Genomic DNA, 15075 nt, shown 5'->3' with positions numbered 1-15075 from the left:
CTTCTTGTAGACCAGTTGGTAATACTTAGTAGCAGCCATCTCCCCTTTCACAGTTCTACCTCCAAGTGTAGGATGTTCCTATTTGCAGAAGCTGCACAGAGAATGGAGAACCTGTCACATCTGCAACTTTCCTCTAAGTCTACAGTAGTATCAAAGTAAATAAAAGAATCTGATTTTCCTAATATCCTCTTCGGTCTTAAAAATATTACTTTTATCAACAGAAGAAGATCTTAAATATATTTCGTTTCCATCCACTGCAGTCAAAATTCTCTTGGTCCATGGGAAGGTTCAGGCTGGAGCCTAAGCCCTTTCGACACAACCCTGAGAGCTTTTGGTAGCTTCCTTGCTTTTGGACAAAGGAAGATATCTATACACTCCACATAACAGTATAAAGCCACACCCCCCAAAGACTGCTGGTCTAGAGGGGCTGATGTTTACAGTGTTGGTCATTTTTTTTTTCAGACATTTTCAGTGGAAGAGTGAGGACATAATTTTGTTTATTTAAAAGATAAAATACAACATTTATTTACTGAAATATTTCTAGATCGCATCCAGAACTAATTATGTGGTTTTTCTATTAATTCACTGACCTCATGTCTCTGCCTTCCTTCTGTCATGTAAAACATTTTGCTTCTCAATGGATACCATCACATCACACATCTGATTGATACACATACATGTGGCTATCTCAGGAACTAGTTACAATATTATCATCAATAATATAATTGCTAAAACACATACACATACATATTCACATTTAGCCTTGTTGTTAAGATCATGTATTAGCTGGGTACTCTGGAGGTAGGGGCGGAAGTATAGGTTGAAGTCAGACTAGGCTAGACAGCAAGACCCAGAACCAAATGAAAATCAACATAAAAGAGATAAGTAGTCACCCCAAATACTTGCTGTTTGTAGTTGTGTCATTATATAGATAAACAAATATATTCAAGTATGGCAAATTCACTTTTAAAAACAGAGTAAGATTTTAATTTTGTTTTATGACTATACAAAATAGTTCTACAAACAAAGCTAGAAAGAATGATGCATTTAGGAAAATCTAGCTTCCACTTCCTGATTTGCTAGCTTCCTTCTTTGCTAACATATGGCCACTTAAAAATTATGAAGGTTGTCTTTACATTTCATTTAAATGTAAGCATGTGTGTTATATATTGGACCCAAAACCAAATGGTAAGAGATAGATATATTTTCTCCATTCTGGATTTTTTTTCATTGAATATCCCAGAAGTCCTTCCACAGTGATCTACAGCCTTACTCCTTATGGTTTTGTGGTTCTTTGGTTTATTCCGCTGGTCTCTTTTTGGCTGGCAACTGAGTCTAGCCTTTGGTCTTATTGAGTGTTAACACAGAGCCTTAGTAGGAGTCCATAGATGGGGAGTGTTGTTACTGGGACATTGGGGAGTTTCTTACATGTCTCCTGCCAATCCCAGAAGGAGCGAGCTTCCTATCCCACCAGTACTGTATCCTTCCATGGCTCCAGCTTCTTAGATTTTGGAGTTAGAGCTCCTTTAAGATTGTGTTTTATCGGGAGTTAGCATGAGAGAACATTTCTCTGCAAAGGAGGCAGGAAAGAAGGAACAGCAGTGACAGACAACTACATGTGACAAATTTATGTGCACACTCATACACTTGAGTTCTGTGGGGTGCGGGGGAGCCCAGTCTAGGATGATCTTCCTTTTTGTAGCTTGTGTTAATGCTGTGGGAGAGATTACTGATATCTTTAGGACATGACTGAAGTCACTCTTTGTGCCACAACCAAATCATATCATCCCACAGCTTCCTTCGGCTTTGAAGTCACAGTGTACTTTCTGGGAGTCAAGCTAGTAAGCTGGCTTTCACTCTCTTCCCTGACTGGGCTTCTTTTGGTCTCTTTAGTCTCTGCTGTCCCTAAATACTGATGTTGTGACAGTGTGTTCTTGACTTTCCTCGGGGACATTGATCTTCACTGAGAGTCGTGGATTCACTCTATTTTCAGAAATACACATTTTCTCAAAATATACATTTCTATCCATCTACACAATTGTGCGTATTATCTCACGGACAGCCCTCCATGAACATCACTTCAGAGACATTTGCTGTCATACACACTGGACTTCCTCTCCTAGGACCTCCACTTGCCATCAAATCAGCAGGAACTGCTAAAGCCATAGCTCAGGCCTAGGCCTCTGTCCTGATCTCCAGTCTCCAGGTCAACCGTCCCGGGTGACCTTGGATCTATAGTTGAGGCTGTCCTCTCTCTCCAGCCCCCTTGGCCACTTTCCTGCCCATGTCCCAGTGGCTAACTATGCCATAGCCCAGACAATCACACCAATTGGCTTCCTCATTTCCATAGCCTTACTTCAGGCTGTCACCACCCTTCACCTGTGTGACTGTCTTCTACTTCTAGAACCAACCAATATAGTCATTCCCCACCCCTAGGCTCCAGCCCTAGCAGGGAGGAGGCTTTTCTTAACACCTACATTTAAAGCCCAATGGAGTTCTGGAATGCCACAGATGCCCCCACCAAGTACAGCTGTTGTCCATTGCACAGATGGAAGAGTAGAAATTCAATCCATGTGTTAGGCTATTGTCATATTGTAAGGATGGAGGCAGAGAAAGCCGTACATAGCATTTCTGGCCATGGCAGTTTGGGACAAGGGATCTGTGAGTTTGAGTGTAAGGTAGCCATCAGGAAAGACTTCTAAGATAATGAGTTGAGAAGGGCCCTGCACTGGATGGTTTTGTGTGTCACCTTGACACAAGCTGGAGTCGTCAGAGAGAAGGAAAGCCTCAGTTGAGGAAATGCCTCCATGAGATCCAGCTGTAAGGCAATTGCTCAACTAGTAATGAATCGGGGAGGACCCGGCCCACTGTGGGTGGTGCCATCCCTGGCCTGATGGTCCTGGGTTCTATAAGAAAGAAGACTGAGCAAGCTAGGTGAGCAAGCCAGTAAGCAGCACCCCTCCATGGCCTCTGCATCAGCTCCTGCCTCCAGGTTCCTGCCCTGTGTGAGTTCCTGTCCTGACTTCCTTCATTGATGAACAGCAATGTGGAAGTGTATGCTGAATAAACCCTTTCCCCTCAAACTTGCTTTCTGGCCATGGTGTTTCATCACAGTAATAGAAACCTTAACTGAGACAAGCCCAAAGGTGGTGAAGGATTTGGAGAGGCAGAAGGTGAATTTCAGGTGTCAATAAAGTGAGGACCCCAAATGGGGCCTGGAAAGCTGATCTACGGAGATAAGAGAGAGGAATAAGTGGGGAGAAGACACTACCCTCAAGTAATTACATCTCTCTCCTCCTGTCTGTATCTGCCAGGACCAGCTACTCTTCTGCGATGACTGTGACCGTGGCTATCACATGTACTGTCTAAATCCTCCAGTGGCTGAGCCCCCAGAAGGTAATGACGATGAACCCAACCACGATAACAGCAGCAGCAGCCACCACACCCACTTTTTATTGATCCCTTACTGTGGTTGCAGGCCTTGCACTAAGGGCTTTTTGAGTCTTGTATCATGTAATTATCACTACCCAATGCGGTGGGACCCACTACTAACAAAGGGCACACAAGAAACTGGGGCACAGTGCAACCAGATGAAATTTCAATGGATGGGTCAAAGACATGTCTCTTAGATGTGCGGCTGTGACATCGAGGTGGGGGGAGGGGGTGAGCATCAAGGGAACTAGTACAGATTCACAATGGGGTGCAACTAAGGGGTGAGGCTTTTTTTTTATATATATAATAGTTGCTCTGATAGCTCTGCATTCCCTTTCCACTGAGCCATTGACTTTTGCACAGCCTTAGGACAGAGACTTGGTCTCTGAATTATAAAAGTCAAAGGAAAGCAGGAGTTACCAGACATGGTGGCAGTTAGGCTGGGGCCCTAGAGTTTGGAGGAAGGCTGCTACTACTGATGCTATCTTGTCTCTTATAGGAAGCTGGAGCTGCCATTTATGCTGGGAGCTGCTCAAAGAGAAAGCATCAGCCTTTGGCTGCCAGGCCTAGGGCCCCCATCACAGAATGCAGCCCACCACTAGAGAGGCTGAACTGAAGCCCTGTTCAACCCAGATGGAGGTCTCCTCCTGTATATGTACACAGACCAACTGCAAGGAAAACGAATAGTTACAGAAGGGAACGGAGGGGGCAAGGTCCCCACTCACCTCTCGCCCTGCCCTGCCCGCGACCTCACGCCCCATGCATACTTCAACCAGCGCTTCTTCATTTCTACCAGCGGGAACTCGTCATTTTTGAAGAACAATCCAGCCCCAGCTCTGTGGAACCTTCCTCATGTTCACCCTCACATGCCTCCCTCTCGTTGCTTCCCATTTTAGAGGAAGCCACTTTGTGACTGCTCATCAACCCCTCTGTGTGTTGCTTGGTGGGGTTCTTGTTTTGTTTTGTTCTCTTCTATTGTGTTTCAAGAACTCGTCACCCAGCGTCCTCACCCTTAGCTTAGGCTCTTCATCCCAGAACTCTCCCAGAGGAACAAAATGCTGTGGGGAAGCTCTTGCTTATTACTAGTCTCACTGGAAATGCCCGTGTTTGGAGGCCATCTTGAAGATGGAACTTGGAAACATCTTGGTTTTCAAGTCTCTGCTTAGAAGAAGAGTTGTAGTGTTTGAGCCTCTGCAGTAGCATCCACAGCTGGGATGCCCTTGATCCACTGCACTGCCACTTGATCAGGGGTTCAGAGGGCCTGGGAGATGGGAGGAAAACCTGGGGCCCTGCTATAACTAGTCAGTATTTGCTGGTCCTCAAGAGGGACTTTGCGAGGGACTAGGCCTTGACCTTCAGAACTTGAGGTAAGGCAACACAGTTTCTAAACACAGAAAAGTGCTGAATGAAGATCCTGCCCCCAACTGAATTGAGTGTGAAGGTCTGCCTCAGTCTCTGGGGGTGGGACTCAAGCTCTGGAGAGGTGGGCAAAGGATGCCCATTCAACAGTCCAGGGTTGGTTAGAAGAGACTATATGTAGCTTTGAGAAACTCTCTAGTATTGATGCTACACTATAGATTTCTTTTCTGGGCAATTCCTTCCTTCCATGTAGTATATGTTTGTCAGTGACCACCGAGATGTGACTGGAAATTTTAGAATGGAGAAGAGATGAACATTACTTAACCAGATCATTGGGCACGTTGATTACTTGTGACTGGGTGGCAATGATTCAGAACCCTAGTCCGTTCTTGTACGCTAGGCTCCCTGATATGGGATGGGTTCTCGTTTGAAGCAAGGTTTCTAGAAGATGGAGGAAGGCCTGGATTCTAAGGACCCTGTGTGTCAGAAGAGAAGCCTTGAGGGCTGGAGTGGGCTGGAGCTGGCTTTGAATCACAGTGACAGTGTGATAACTGACACATTTCTGGAAAAATCATTCGCCCAAAGGGCAGGTCTCCGTGAGCAGGATCCGTGCGCATGCTCCACTTCCCTGGAATCAGCTCCATCGCCGTGGTCCAGCAGCTTGCAACAAAGGCCTGGGTTATTTTTAGTCTTCAGCTCCTGAAGAAGCCCCTGGAGACATGGGCTGGCTGGGCCCCTCTGCCCAGCTGCAGCATGGCCTCTGCCACTCCACAGGAGTCATCCTCCCCCTGGCTAATTGCTCTTGGCACGTGGACCTAGGGCAGCCTGGCATGGAACCAAGCGGTGTGCCCCCCCCTGCAACTTCTTTGCAGAGTGACCTGTGGCAAGAGAGTGGGGGTCACTCTCCTGCAGGCCCTGTGGCCTCAGAGCTAGTTCCATGCATACGAAATGATCTCATTTAAAGGGCCCCTGTCCAGAGAGCACCTCTCTCCTCCTCTCAAGCTCTCTCCTTCCTCCTGCTGGTTGCTGTGCCTGTGTGGATTAAAAAGGCCCAAGGAAGGGCTGGAGGAATGGCCTATCTCCACAGAGGGGTACATCCCCTCTCCAGACTCTGCTGGCTCTCCCCACAAACCCTAAAGCAGAGTAGCCTCAGAGACTACTTACTTGTTTGGGGAATCATATTAAATTAATTTCAGAAGGGAAAAAGGTCCAAATGTTCTGGAATGCTATACAGGCCTAAAGGTGGGGGAAAAATAAGTCTAAAACCCTCCACCTTTATGGCTCTAAGACTTGACAGGTCCCCTTTTGGAGTGTACATGAGTCTGCTTTCTACAGAAATGCAGATGTTCTCTGTCCAGCCATCCTTGGGCCCACCCAAGCTGATGGAGATCACACATCCCTCGCCAAGTCAAGGGGGCAGTCGGAGCTTGTCCACAGCACTGGGACTGCCCAGCACCCTTGGTCCCCTAAGGAAGACTCCCGGAGTCCTTCTCTTCTGCTTCACTTGTCCTAGAGAATGGGCTCAGCCTTTCTGCTTCAGAGGTTTTGGTTTGGTTCCCCATGCAGAGAGCAGCTCAGCTTGGAGATGCCATGTCAGGGTACGGCAGGCCAGGTCTCCAGAGCCATCCTCCTGCATCGGAAAAAAAAAAGGCGTTTGTGAAGTCAAATTGATATCTTCTTTCTCAGAGCCCTGGAATGAGCAGCAATCACAGGGTCGGGGTTCTAGTGCCCCCTCTGCCCCTGAATAGTGTGTGACCTTGGACAAATCACATAGCACCCATAGCACCCTCAAATCTCTATGTGCTCATCTGTAAAATAGAAATGAGAACACTTGCCTTTTCTATTCCACACTGACACTGGGAGGGGCCCGAAGAATAATGTTACATAAACAACCAACTGCAGAGTCAGGCGTGTCTGTGGGAACTCCAAATGCTTTTTGGAGCCACCACCTTGTGGCTTCTAGCCAAAGCTAGAAGCCTTCTTGGAATCTCTTTTTTGATGGATGGAGGCTTACATGTCAAAGGCTTGGTTGTCCATGGTCAGGGCTTCTAAGCCAGGGCTGTGGTCATGGAGACTGTGACTGGGCTTGGGTGATAATGGGAGGTACCCAGGGTTTGGGAACTTGAGGACAAAGATACCATAAATGCATGTGCATGTGGACAGATAGACACAGAAAGATAGACAGACACACACATACACACACACACCATCAGCATGATTAACCACTTGGAAGGGGAGCCAACTTCTGTAGAGGGCACTGTGCACTTGTTCAAATGTAGTAGTATCTTTTTAGCCGGTTAACTCTAGTCAAGTAACTTTGCCTCTCTGAGCCTCACGGCCCACGAGTGTGAGGCAGAGAGAGATGGCCTGTCTAGAGATCTAACAGGGCTGTTAGAGTAGTGCTTGTTGAGAAGTGTCATGGTGCAGGTCTTGCTAACAATGGGGCTTCCAGTCTGTAGTAGCCACTGTCATTTCGTCCAGAGGTCACTAAGCGGGGACAATGATTCTGTTGAGGACCCCACAAGTCCTGACAGGGTTATTCTGCTCCACCACAGCCTTCTATCCTTATGTGGTGACTGAAGAACCCCAGCTGGAAGATAAACTCTTATTTCTTTCTAGACATTCTTGAGACCCTACGTTCAGGACCGTAGTAAATCCAGGACAGACCATGGGTGAGGAAAGAGGAGTGGAGCTCTAGATAGAGACCTGACATCCTTGTCCTCTTTCCCAAGCCCTCCTGACACCGCTGGAGGCAGAAGCCAGCAAGTCTCCAGACTGCTGGGTGCGGTTGCCTCAGGATGAGATAGGAAGCTGGGTCTAGGTGGAGAGAGGCGCTGCTTCCCTTGGCTCAGCCTGAGAGACCCTCCTGTGACTAGATGACTAGGGGGCCAGAGGGAGTGGGGGGAAAGGGGGGGCGGGAGGAGAGGAGAGTAGGAGGGGGAGGGGGAAAGGGAGGGGAAGAGAAGAGAGGAGAGGAGATTCTGATTAGGGGAGCTAAGAGGAGGTTTTGCAGAGCAAGAAGATATGGGCTTCACTCCTGGTGCACTTTAGTCTTCAAGAACAATCCCTTTCAGCCCTCGAATGTATAAGTCCAGGTATTTTAAGGAAGAAAACCAACAGGGCTATATTTATTTTTCCTTTGGGGGCAAGTTCAGAAAACCTATGTTCTGCAGTGGGTGGAAGAAAATTCACCGGTAACACAAGGCTGCCACAGGCACAGGTGGGGGTTTGACGCTTTCCTCTTCCAGTCTATGTGCTCAAGGCAGTCTTGCTTGGCTGGTGGGTGACCCAGGCAGGGTCCTGAGAATCCCCCTGCCTGCCCTCCATTTAGAAGTGCTGAGGTGAGTGTGCCTCCCTCCTACTCAATAATGTCTGTTCTTAGTACTCCTTAGGAACTCCAGAGTCATGGTCCAAGGGAGAAGCTAGCTCCTGGGCCATACTCATGCCGACATGGCCACTGAAGGTGTGTGTTCTCAGGCCTAGGCTAGCTTCAGGCAGGAGCAGTACTGGTGTCTCTTGTAGTAGACCAGCATTCCTGAGTTGGGTTGCAGGGCAGGGAGGCGTGGGGAAGGAGTCCGAGTTAGCCTAATAAAGAGAAAAGATGGGAAGGAACTTTGAGTTGGGGATGAGAGTTGGGGATGGAGGAGGTGCTGTTGGGAGATGCAAGCAGAGGGACAATGGGGGGGGGGTATGAAGCATTATCATAACAAGCTTTTCCCCCCTCAGTCCTACAGTCCTAGAAAAAAAATTGTTTGAAACAAAAGCTAAATGTTTGCCTAGCCGTGGGTGCTGAGCCAGCTCTCCTTTCTGGGGGCTCCCTGGACTCTGGACCCATGCTGACTGAGGGGACTATCAGAGGGCAAGGAGGGAGGGACTGGTGTCCCTCATGCAGTGGAAGTAGGAAAGACCTGCCCCTCCCCCCTGCTCCTGCCTGAGTCTTTGTGGATTTTTCTACTCCCACAGATGAGTGTCATTGGAACATTTGGCCATCGGTTGCTGAGACCCCGCTGGTCTAGATTGGCTAGGGTCAGTTGACAGATGGTAGCAGGGTGAGCTTGATCCTGGCCTACAGCCTTGGGCATGGGAGCAATTTCAGGCTTTGCTGCTTCAGGGCTTAGGCCCATAGGTCCTGACTCCAGCAGCTGGAAAGTGCAGGAGGAGGGCCTAGCCAGCCTTCTCCCTACCACCTGGCAGAACCAAGGCTCCGTGTCCCCCACTGTCTGCTGCCCTTTTGGTCTTTCCAAGAGCTCAGCTTTATCTGAGGAAAGGGGAGGACCCCATTTTTTCTTGCCCCAAGTCCACAAATCTTCCCACTGAGACCCCTCCTACACCAAATCTAATTTATCAGTAGTCAGAAGGGCTGTTGAGGTCATCTGTGAGTTGGGCTCTTTGGTTATTCTCCAGCATCCTCAGGCCTTGTGATCTTTACGATCCTCTTCCAGAGGCCGCAGTAACCTGCCGGGAGTGTGGGAACAGCCTGGGAACCATGGATTGGTTTAGGGTTTTTGAGAGCTAGAAATGTTTTTCTAATGAGCCTGGAGACTTATAGGGTAGGGGGACTGGGAAATTTGCTCTGAGAAGTAGATCAGGGGGTAGGGAAAGGAAGATGTGGGAAGGTGAATGGAATGGGTCCTTTGACCATCACAGCGGTTGCTTCTGGGAAAACCTGGCTGCAGGGCTGTTCAAACTGGGCAATTGGAGGTAGGCCCAAAGGAAGCAAGGTCAGGAAGCCCTGAGGTGGAGAGATAGGCTCCTGCCTTGTCATTTCTGCATTAAACCTGTCCTCTCAGAAGAGACAGACAGACACACACACACACATACACACACACACACACACACACCGTGAGGAGGGAAACTAGAAGCCAGGAGTAGTGTGCCTTAGGCCTGTCTGGGTTCTGAGTGAGGCCTGGCCATGCCTCCTGACTGGTTGCAAGTGCTCCTTGGCATTGGTGAAGCTGTGAGGGGTGTCATGGGCTGGGGGTGGGTACAGGGATGCCCTGTTTGAGTCTGTGAGAGCCTCAGGTGGAGGGGCCAGCAGCCTCAAACGAGTGACACTCCACAGTTTCCCCATCTTTGGCCTCACCATGAACAGGGAGCATTTGTGCTGATGGTGACATTACCCAGGGCAGAGCAGAGGAAGGCAGGATTGGGCTGGCAGGCAGCCAGAACCCTCTTCCACAGAGATATAATTACTAATAATGACCTCTATCCTGAAAGCAAATAAGATGGCCATTCAGGTCGGCACCAACTGGATCTGGCAAATCAACAAAACCGGGGTTGGGAAGGGACACGGGAAAAGAGGCCTCTGTCGGAAATAGGGGCCCATGAGGCCCTGGGGCCTTTGTATCCCTCAGCAACTAACTTTGAGAACTCCCAGCCTATATTTCCACCCACTGCATCTTTTAGCTCACCTTGCTCCATCTCTATTGTTGTATTAATATTGTTGATGAGAGCAGGTGTGTGTGTGTGTGCATGTGCATGCGAGTGTTGGTATGGGTGTGTGTTGGCCTGAAGAAAGCCACTAGTGTTGATCCAAGACCAGAGGAGAACCAGGAGCCACCAGGCAAGCTGTATTTTATCGTCCCTGAAGATTTTTGCAGCCAAGGACTGCAGTGCCCAGTCTAAAGAGCCAGCAGATGGCTTCTCGTGGCCCTTCCCATCTTTTCCCTTCATCACCTCTGCCTCTTTGGGAGAAATATTGAGGATATGAGAAAAAGAAAAAGCCTCAATTATGCTATCAAAATGGTGCAAAGACTTCATGGCTGGAATGAAGCCTTTTGTTGACTCTATTTTCCCTTTCATGTTTATTCCCCACTGAGACCTTCATTCTCTTTTTCTCCTCCTTCCTCTCTCCTCCCTTCCTCTCCTTCCTCCTCCCTTCCTCTCCTTCCTCCTCCCTCCTTTGCATCCCCTCCCACTTTCCCTGTAGCCATGCAAATGCTAGAGTGCAGGGGTAGCTGGAAGAAACAGTGCTATAAAAGAAAAATATACCCCTGTGCATTTTTCAACATGTAGTTGAAGAAGCCTAAATTAAGGACTAGGGGGAACAAAGCAAAAGACACATGGCCAGATAATATACGAGTGAAGCCTGAAAACAGAATCTCAGAGCAGAGATGATGCGGAGCAGGTGGATTGGGTAGGTAGGGAGTCCCAGCTTGCCCGTGTGTCAGGTCCACGTGGCATTTGGGGAAGCAGACAAACCTGTGCTTTTACAACAAGTGGCCAAGTGCTTGGGGACCCCTGTGCTCTTTTGTTAGGCAAGGGAAAAGATGTCCATCCTAGCTGCCACTGTGTATCCACCATGCTTGTCCACCCTGGCTACTTTTTCCCTGGAGGCAGATGAACACATTTCTTGCCTGCCAAGAGTGAGGGCTGGGCAAGCTGGTACTGGCTGAAGCACTTGGCAGGGGGCTGGATATGCGCAAAGCAATGTACTTGGTCTGCAGGGGCTGAAAAAAAACAAAAACAAAAACAAAAAACAGCCTCACCCTGGCCCGGCCTTCTGGTTGCATTATCAGCTAGCTGTAAATGTTAAACATTCCAGCAGGATCCCGCTAAGTGTCCTATCACCAGGACAGTGCCGGTTATCTGTATATTTCTGTTTGGAACATATTTTCATATGATGTGCAGGTGGAAACATCTAGTTATTGCCACCTTCTGGAAGTTGGGGAGAACACAGTTGACCCCAGCCTCCTTGTTTTGGTTTGTTAACCTGGGCAGTAGCTGCCACAGGTACATATCCTTAGCTTATAGAGGTGCTATGGAAGGTGTTCATCTTTAGCATTAGACTCCAGGGGGATGATATATAGCTATACCTGGCTAAAGCATGTCAGGCAGCCAGGTGGTCTGAGATTGTGTTTCCAAATGCTGTTTTAGGTTTCTGGTCAGGGTACTGTAATTGGCAGGGCACGCTCAGTAGAGAGAATTAACTGGCGTGGGAAAGTGAAAGCCTCACAACTGGACTGAGTGGACACCCACGGAGACTCCACTGGCTTGGGCTCAAAGTCTAGGGGCCAGCTTCTGCGTGGTCTAGCTGGTGGATGTGGCCCAGTGTCAGGCTTTTGCAGCACACCTCCTCTGGGATGGGCTCTTCACATCCCAGCTCAAGCTTCGACTCCTCCCCTTGTCCATACTGACAGCATTGGAGGCAAACACTTTCTTTATATCTCCTCCCTTCTCTGCACATGTTTTACCTTTTAGCTATTCCCCAAAGAAGTCACATTAGGCTTCCCTCCCCCCATTTGGCTCACTAAATGCCCACCTTCGGGGAGGCTAGGTCAGCCTGTTCGCAAGCGGCCTTAGGTTTATCTGTTGTTGGTCTTAGAGAAAACTCTGCTGGATCCTTGGATCGCACAGCTCTCAGTAGGAGGGACTGTAGGGCCTCTAGGGACAGACAGGACAGAGCTTGGCTGCGAATCTGGGTTTGAAGTACTAGAGAACATGAAATGTATCCTGGAGTTTGGTCCACTTGAGAGCTGTCAGGCAGGGTTCCTTTGGCCCAAATCTCCTTTCAATAGTCAGATTCCCCACTGTCCTTAGGGATAGTATGGAAGACAGGAAGTCTCTCCATCTGGATCCTGTCTGAGCCAGACTGGTGGCACTGCTCTCAAGCAGCTGACAGCAGACCATGAGCCTCTCATGCCTGAATTCACGATGGACCTGGGATCCCCAGAGCTGATGGACCAAGCTCTGGGAGGAGTTCCTTAGCCATCTCCTCTCTAGTGCACTCAGACCCCTTGCAGTCCTGAAGCTGGCCTGCTGGATGGTTAGGAAATGCAGATCTGAGGAGTGCCTGCCCTGTGCACACTATAGCTCTTTTGAGGAAGGGTCAGAGCTAAGTCCTCACTGCAGTCCCCTCACTGCCCAACATGTGTTTAAGATGAGGACAGACAACCTTAAAGGCCATTTTCAAATAACCCTTTATCCCTGATGGCCAAGAGATGGAAGATCTCCACGGGAAGATACATGAAACTGGTTTTCTTCTTCTAGTTGGCTAATCCCTGCTGTCTCTCCCATCAGGGAAAAGCTGGCTTGGTGGCTCTAGGAAGAGCCACCTCTGTTTATCAAACCCAGGGTTTTCTTGAGTGAGCTTGGATAGGAGGCCCCTGGGGTGGGATGAGAGACGGATGTCCTGGGATTTGGAATCTCTTGGCTACATTGACTTCTAGAGGGGGCACAGAGGTCTTGGGTTAAGCTGGGAGTGTGAAGCATTTGGGAAGGAGCTGGTTTGGTCTTCATGGCTCTGTTGGTATCTGAGCTGACTCTGGATATCTTGCAGTCTCAGGAATGTACTACTCTGTGGACTGCTTTGGGAAAGGGTCCCTGGTCCCTGGAACCAAATCTCTGGAACCACAGGGTCTCCACTGCTATCTCTTGGCCTGGTTGAGGGGTGAGGCAAACTTCTCCCAGTGGGCACAAGAGGGGGAAGCCAATCCAGGACTTTAATCTCACCAATCCTACAAGCTTGCCTGTCTCTTACCTCCCCTCAGCGCCTCGAGGATCTTAACCACAAAAGGATGGCTGAAAGCTTTGGCCTCCATCCCTGGAAATCTCTAGAATTGAAGAGTTTCCTTTTACGCCTTTGGATGTTTTCCCCATTGGACCTTGGGACCCAGCACCATGCTGCCTCTTGCTGACTGAACAACCTAGAGTTTTTGCCTTGAGCTGCTTAGCTACCGTGCATAGGATGAAGGCTGACACAGCTTTCCTGAGGTTAGAAAAAGGGCTGCGGATCTGGGAAGCTGTGTGTAATGGGCCGAAGATGAATTTCCATCCGGCTTGCTTTGCTGCTCTGAAAAGCAAACACAGCAACAAACAGATGAATGAGAAGCCCAGCCCCCCTCTGCTCTGGTCCTCTTTCAGGTGTGGTGTTGTGATGGCACATGTATAGCTGTGTATGCCACTGTCTTTCCATCCTCTAGGGATGCTTTTTATCGCTCTTGTATGTCAAGTCCTGGTCTTGTGACTCCCATCGTGAAAGGTGCTGTCATGTCCCTACCCTGTCTGAGGGACATATGGGATCTCTTGGTATTTCAGTGTTGAAGGGGAGGCTCTGCACATCTCCCCTTATCCCAAGGGGGACACACTGGTTCTGACTCTCTAGAGAGCTGGCATATCAAAAGAAGAATCCGCAGGTTGGAAATAGCCCGTATCTGGATTTTACCTCTCTGATGGGCTCGCCGGAGAAGTCGGCTGTCTGGAAGGACTGCCTAGGTGCCAGGGCCTTCCTTCTTTCTGCCTTTCCTCTTCCCTGACTCAGTTTCCATTCCAGAAGAGAAGCCTTGGAGAAGTCAGAGCCTAAACAAATGGTTAGGCATATGAGCACTGAGCAGCCTTTACCTCGGAACCCCTGGATACCCCAGCCCCTCAGAGGGACCCCCGCACGTTGGTAAAGACTGAGCCACAGCCCCCGTCTCTCCTTGCTGTGGTTATCGTCTTGTCCTGTGACTGATTAGCAGTGTTGGCTATCCGTGTAGCAAATCTTTTGTCTGCAATTTAGAGAATGTGTAAATGAATAAAAGCTTCAGAACTCTCGGAAACTCTTGGTGGTTTTTCTCATCTTCAGAAAGCCCATCACAAAATATTGGGATGTATTGGGAATGCATTGTGTGTGTGCAGAGTCATATGTGTACACAGACACATACACATGCACACACACACACACACACACACACACACACACACACACCTATGCACATGTGCACATACTAGGTTTCAGAGAAGTGCATGCACCAGGTTTCAGAGGAGCACAATGAATTCCAGGTTTCAGAGGAGCACAATGAATTCCAGGTTTCAGTTGTTCCTGGTAGGTGATGGAATTCTGACCCCATTACATAGAAGCAAGGTTAAGGCAGCTTTCATGAGCACAGTGGGCAGTATAATTTCAGGGCACAACCCACAGTTTCGTTTGCAGAAGTGCACTTGCTCATGTTCAGGAGGCTCCTCTGAAAGGTCACAGGGCATCTTGAAGGGAGCTCACTGGAGTTTTGGGGAGAGGGGAGTCAATAATTCTGAGGCAATTCACTGAAGATGTTGGAAACATGGTAGGAGAGGGAGAGGTCCCGGGTCAGGACCCTGTTGAAGCCAGCAGAACATTATTCCTCCCCCACTGGAGTCAGAAACTGCCCTCTGGAAGAGGCATTGATGACTGTGGCTGGACAGGGAGCCAGAGTCCTTGCACAAGACACACCTGCCCAGAGAGGCACCGGAATCTGCTTACCTCTGCTGCGGGGCTCCTAGGCCACACAGAAAGGAGTTTCCCAAGACTGCAAGTGAAGAGCCAGT

At 49.0% G+C, this 15075-nt stretch overlaps 1 protein-coding gene across 3 annotated transcripts in view; it reads left to right on the top strand.

The window, feature by feature from the left end:
* Window positions 1–14330, top strand: part of Dpf3 (double PHD fingers 3) — a 285974-nt gene extending 271644 nt beyond the window's left edge. For all 3 annotated transcript variants that reach the window (XM_031357677.1, XM_031357681.1, XM_031357678.1), the window contains exons 10-11: window positions 3315–3396; window positions 3932–14330. In XM_031357677.1, coding sequence (XP_031213537.1) covers window positions 3315–3396; window positions 3932–4002 — 153 coding nt within the window. In that variant the 3' untranslated portion in view covers window positions 4003–14330. The remainder of the gene's footprint in view (window positions 1–3314; window positions 3397–3931) is intronic.
* Window positions 14331–15075: the final 745 nt, after the last annotated feature.

Source organism: Mastomys coucha, unplaced genomic scaffold (genome assembly GCF_008632895.1).
Source record: "Mastomys coucha isolate ucsf_1 unplaced genomic scaffold, UCSF_Mcou_1 pScaffold6, whole genome shotgun sequence".
NCBI classification, from domain to species: Eukaryota; Metazoa; Chordata; class Mammalia; order Rodentia; family Muridae; genus Mastomys; species Mastomys coucha.
Note: the sequence above shows the minus strand (reverse complement) of the source record. Positions and strands in the feature narration are given on the sequence as shown.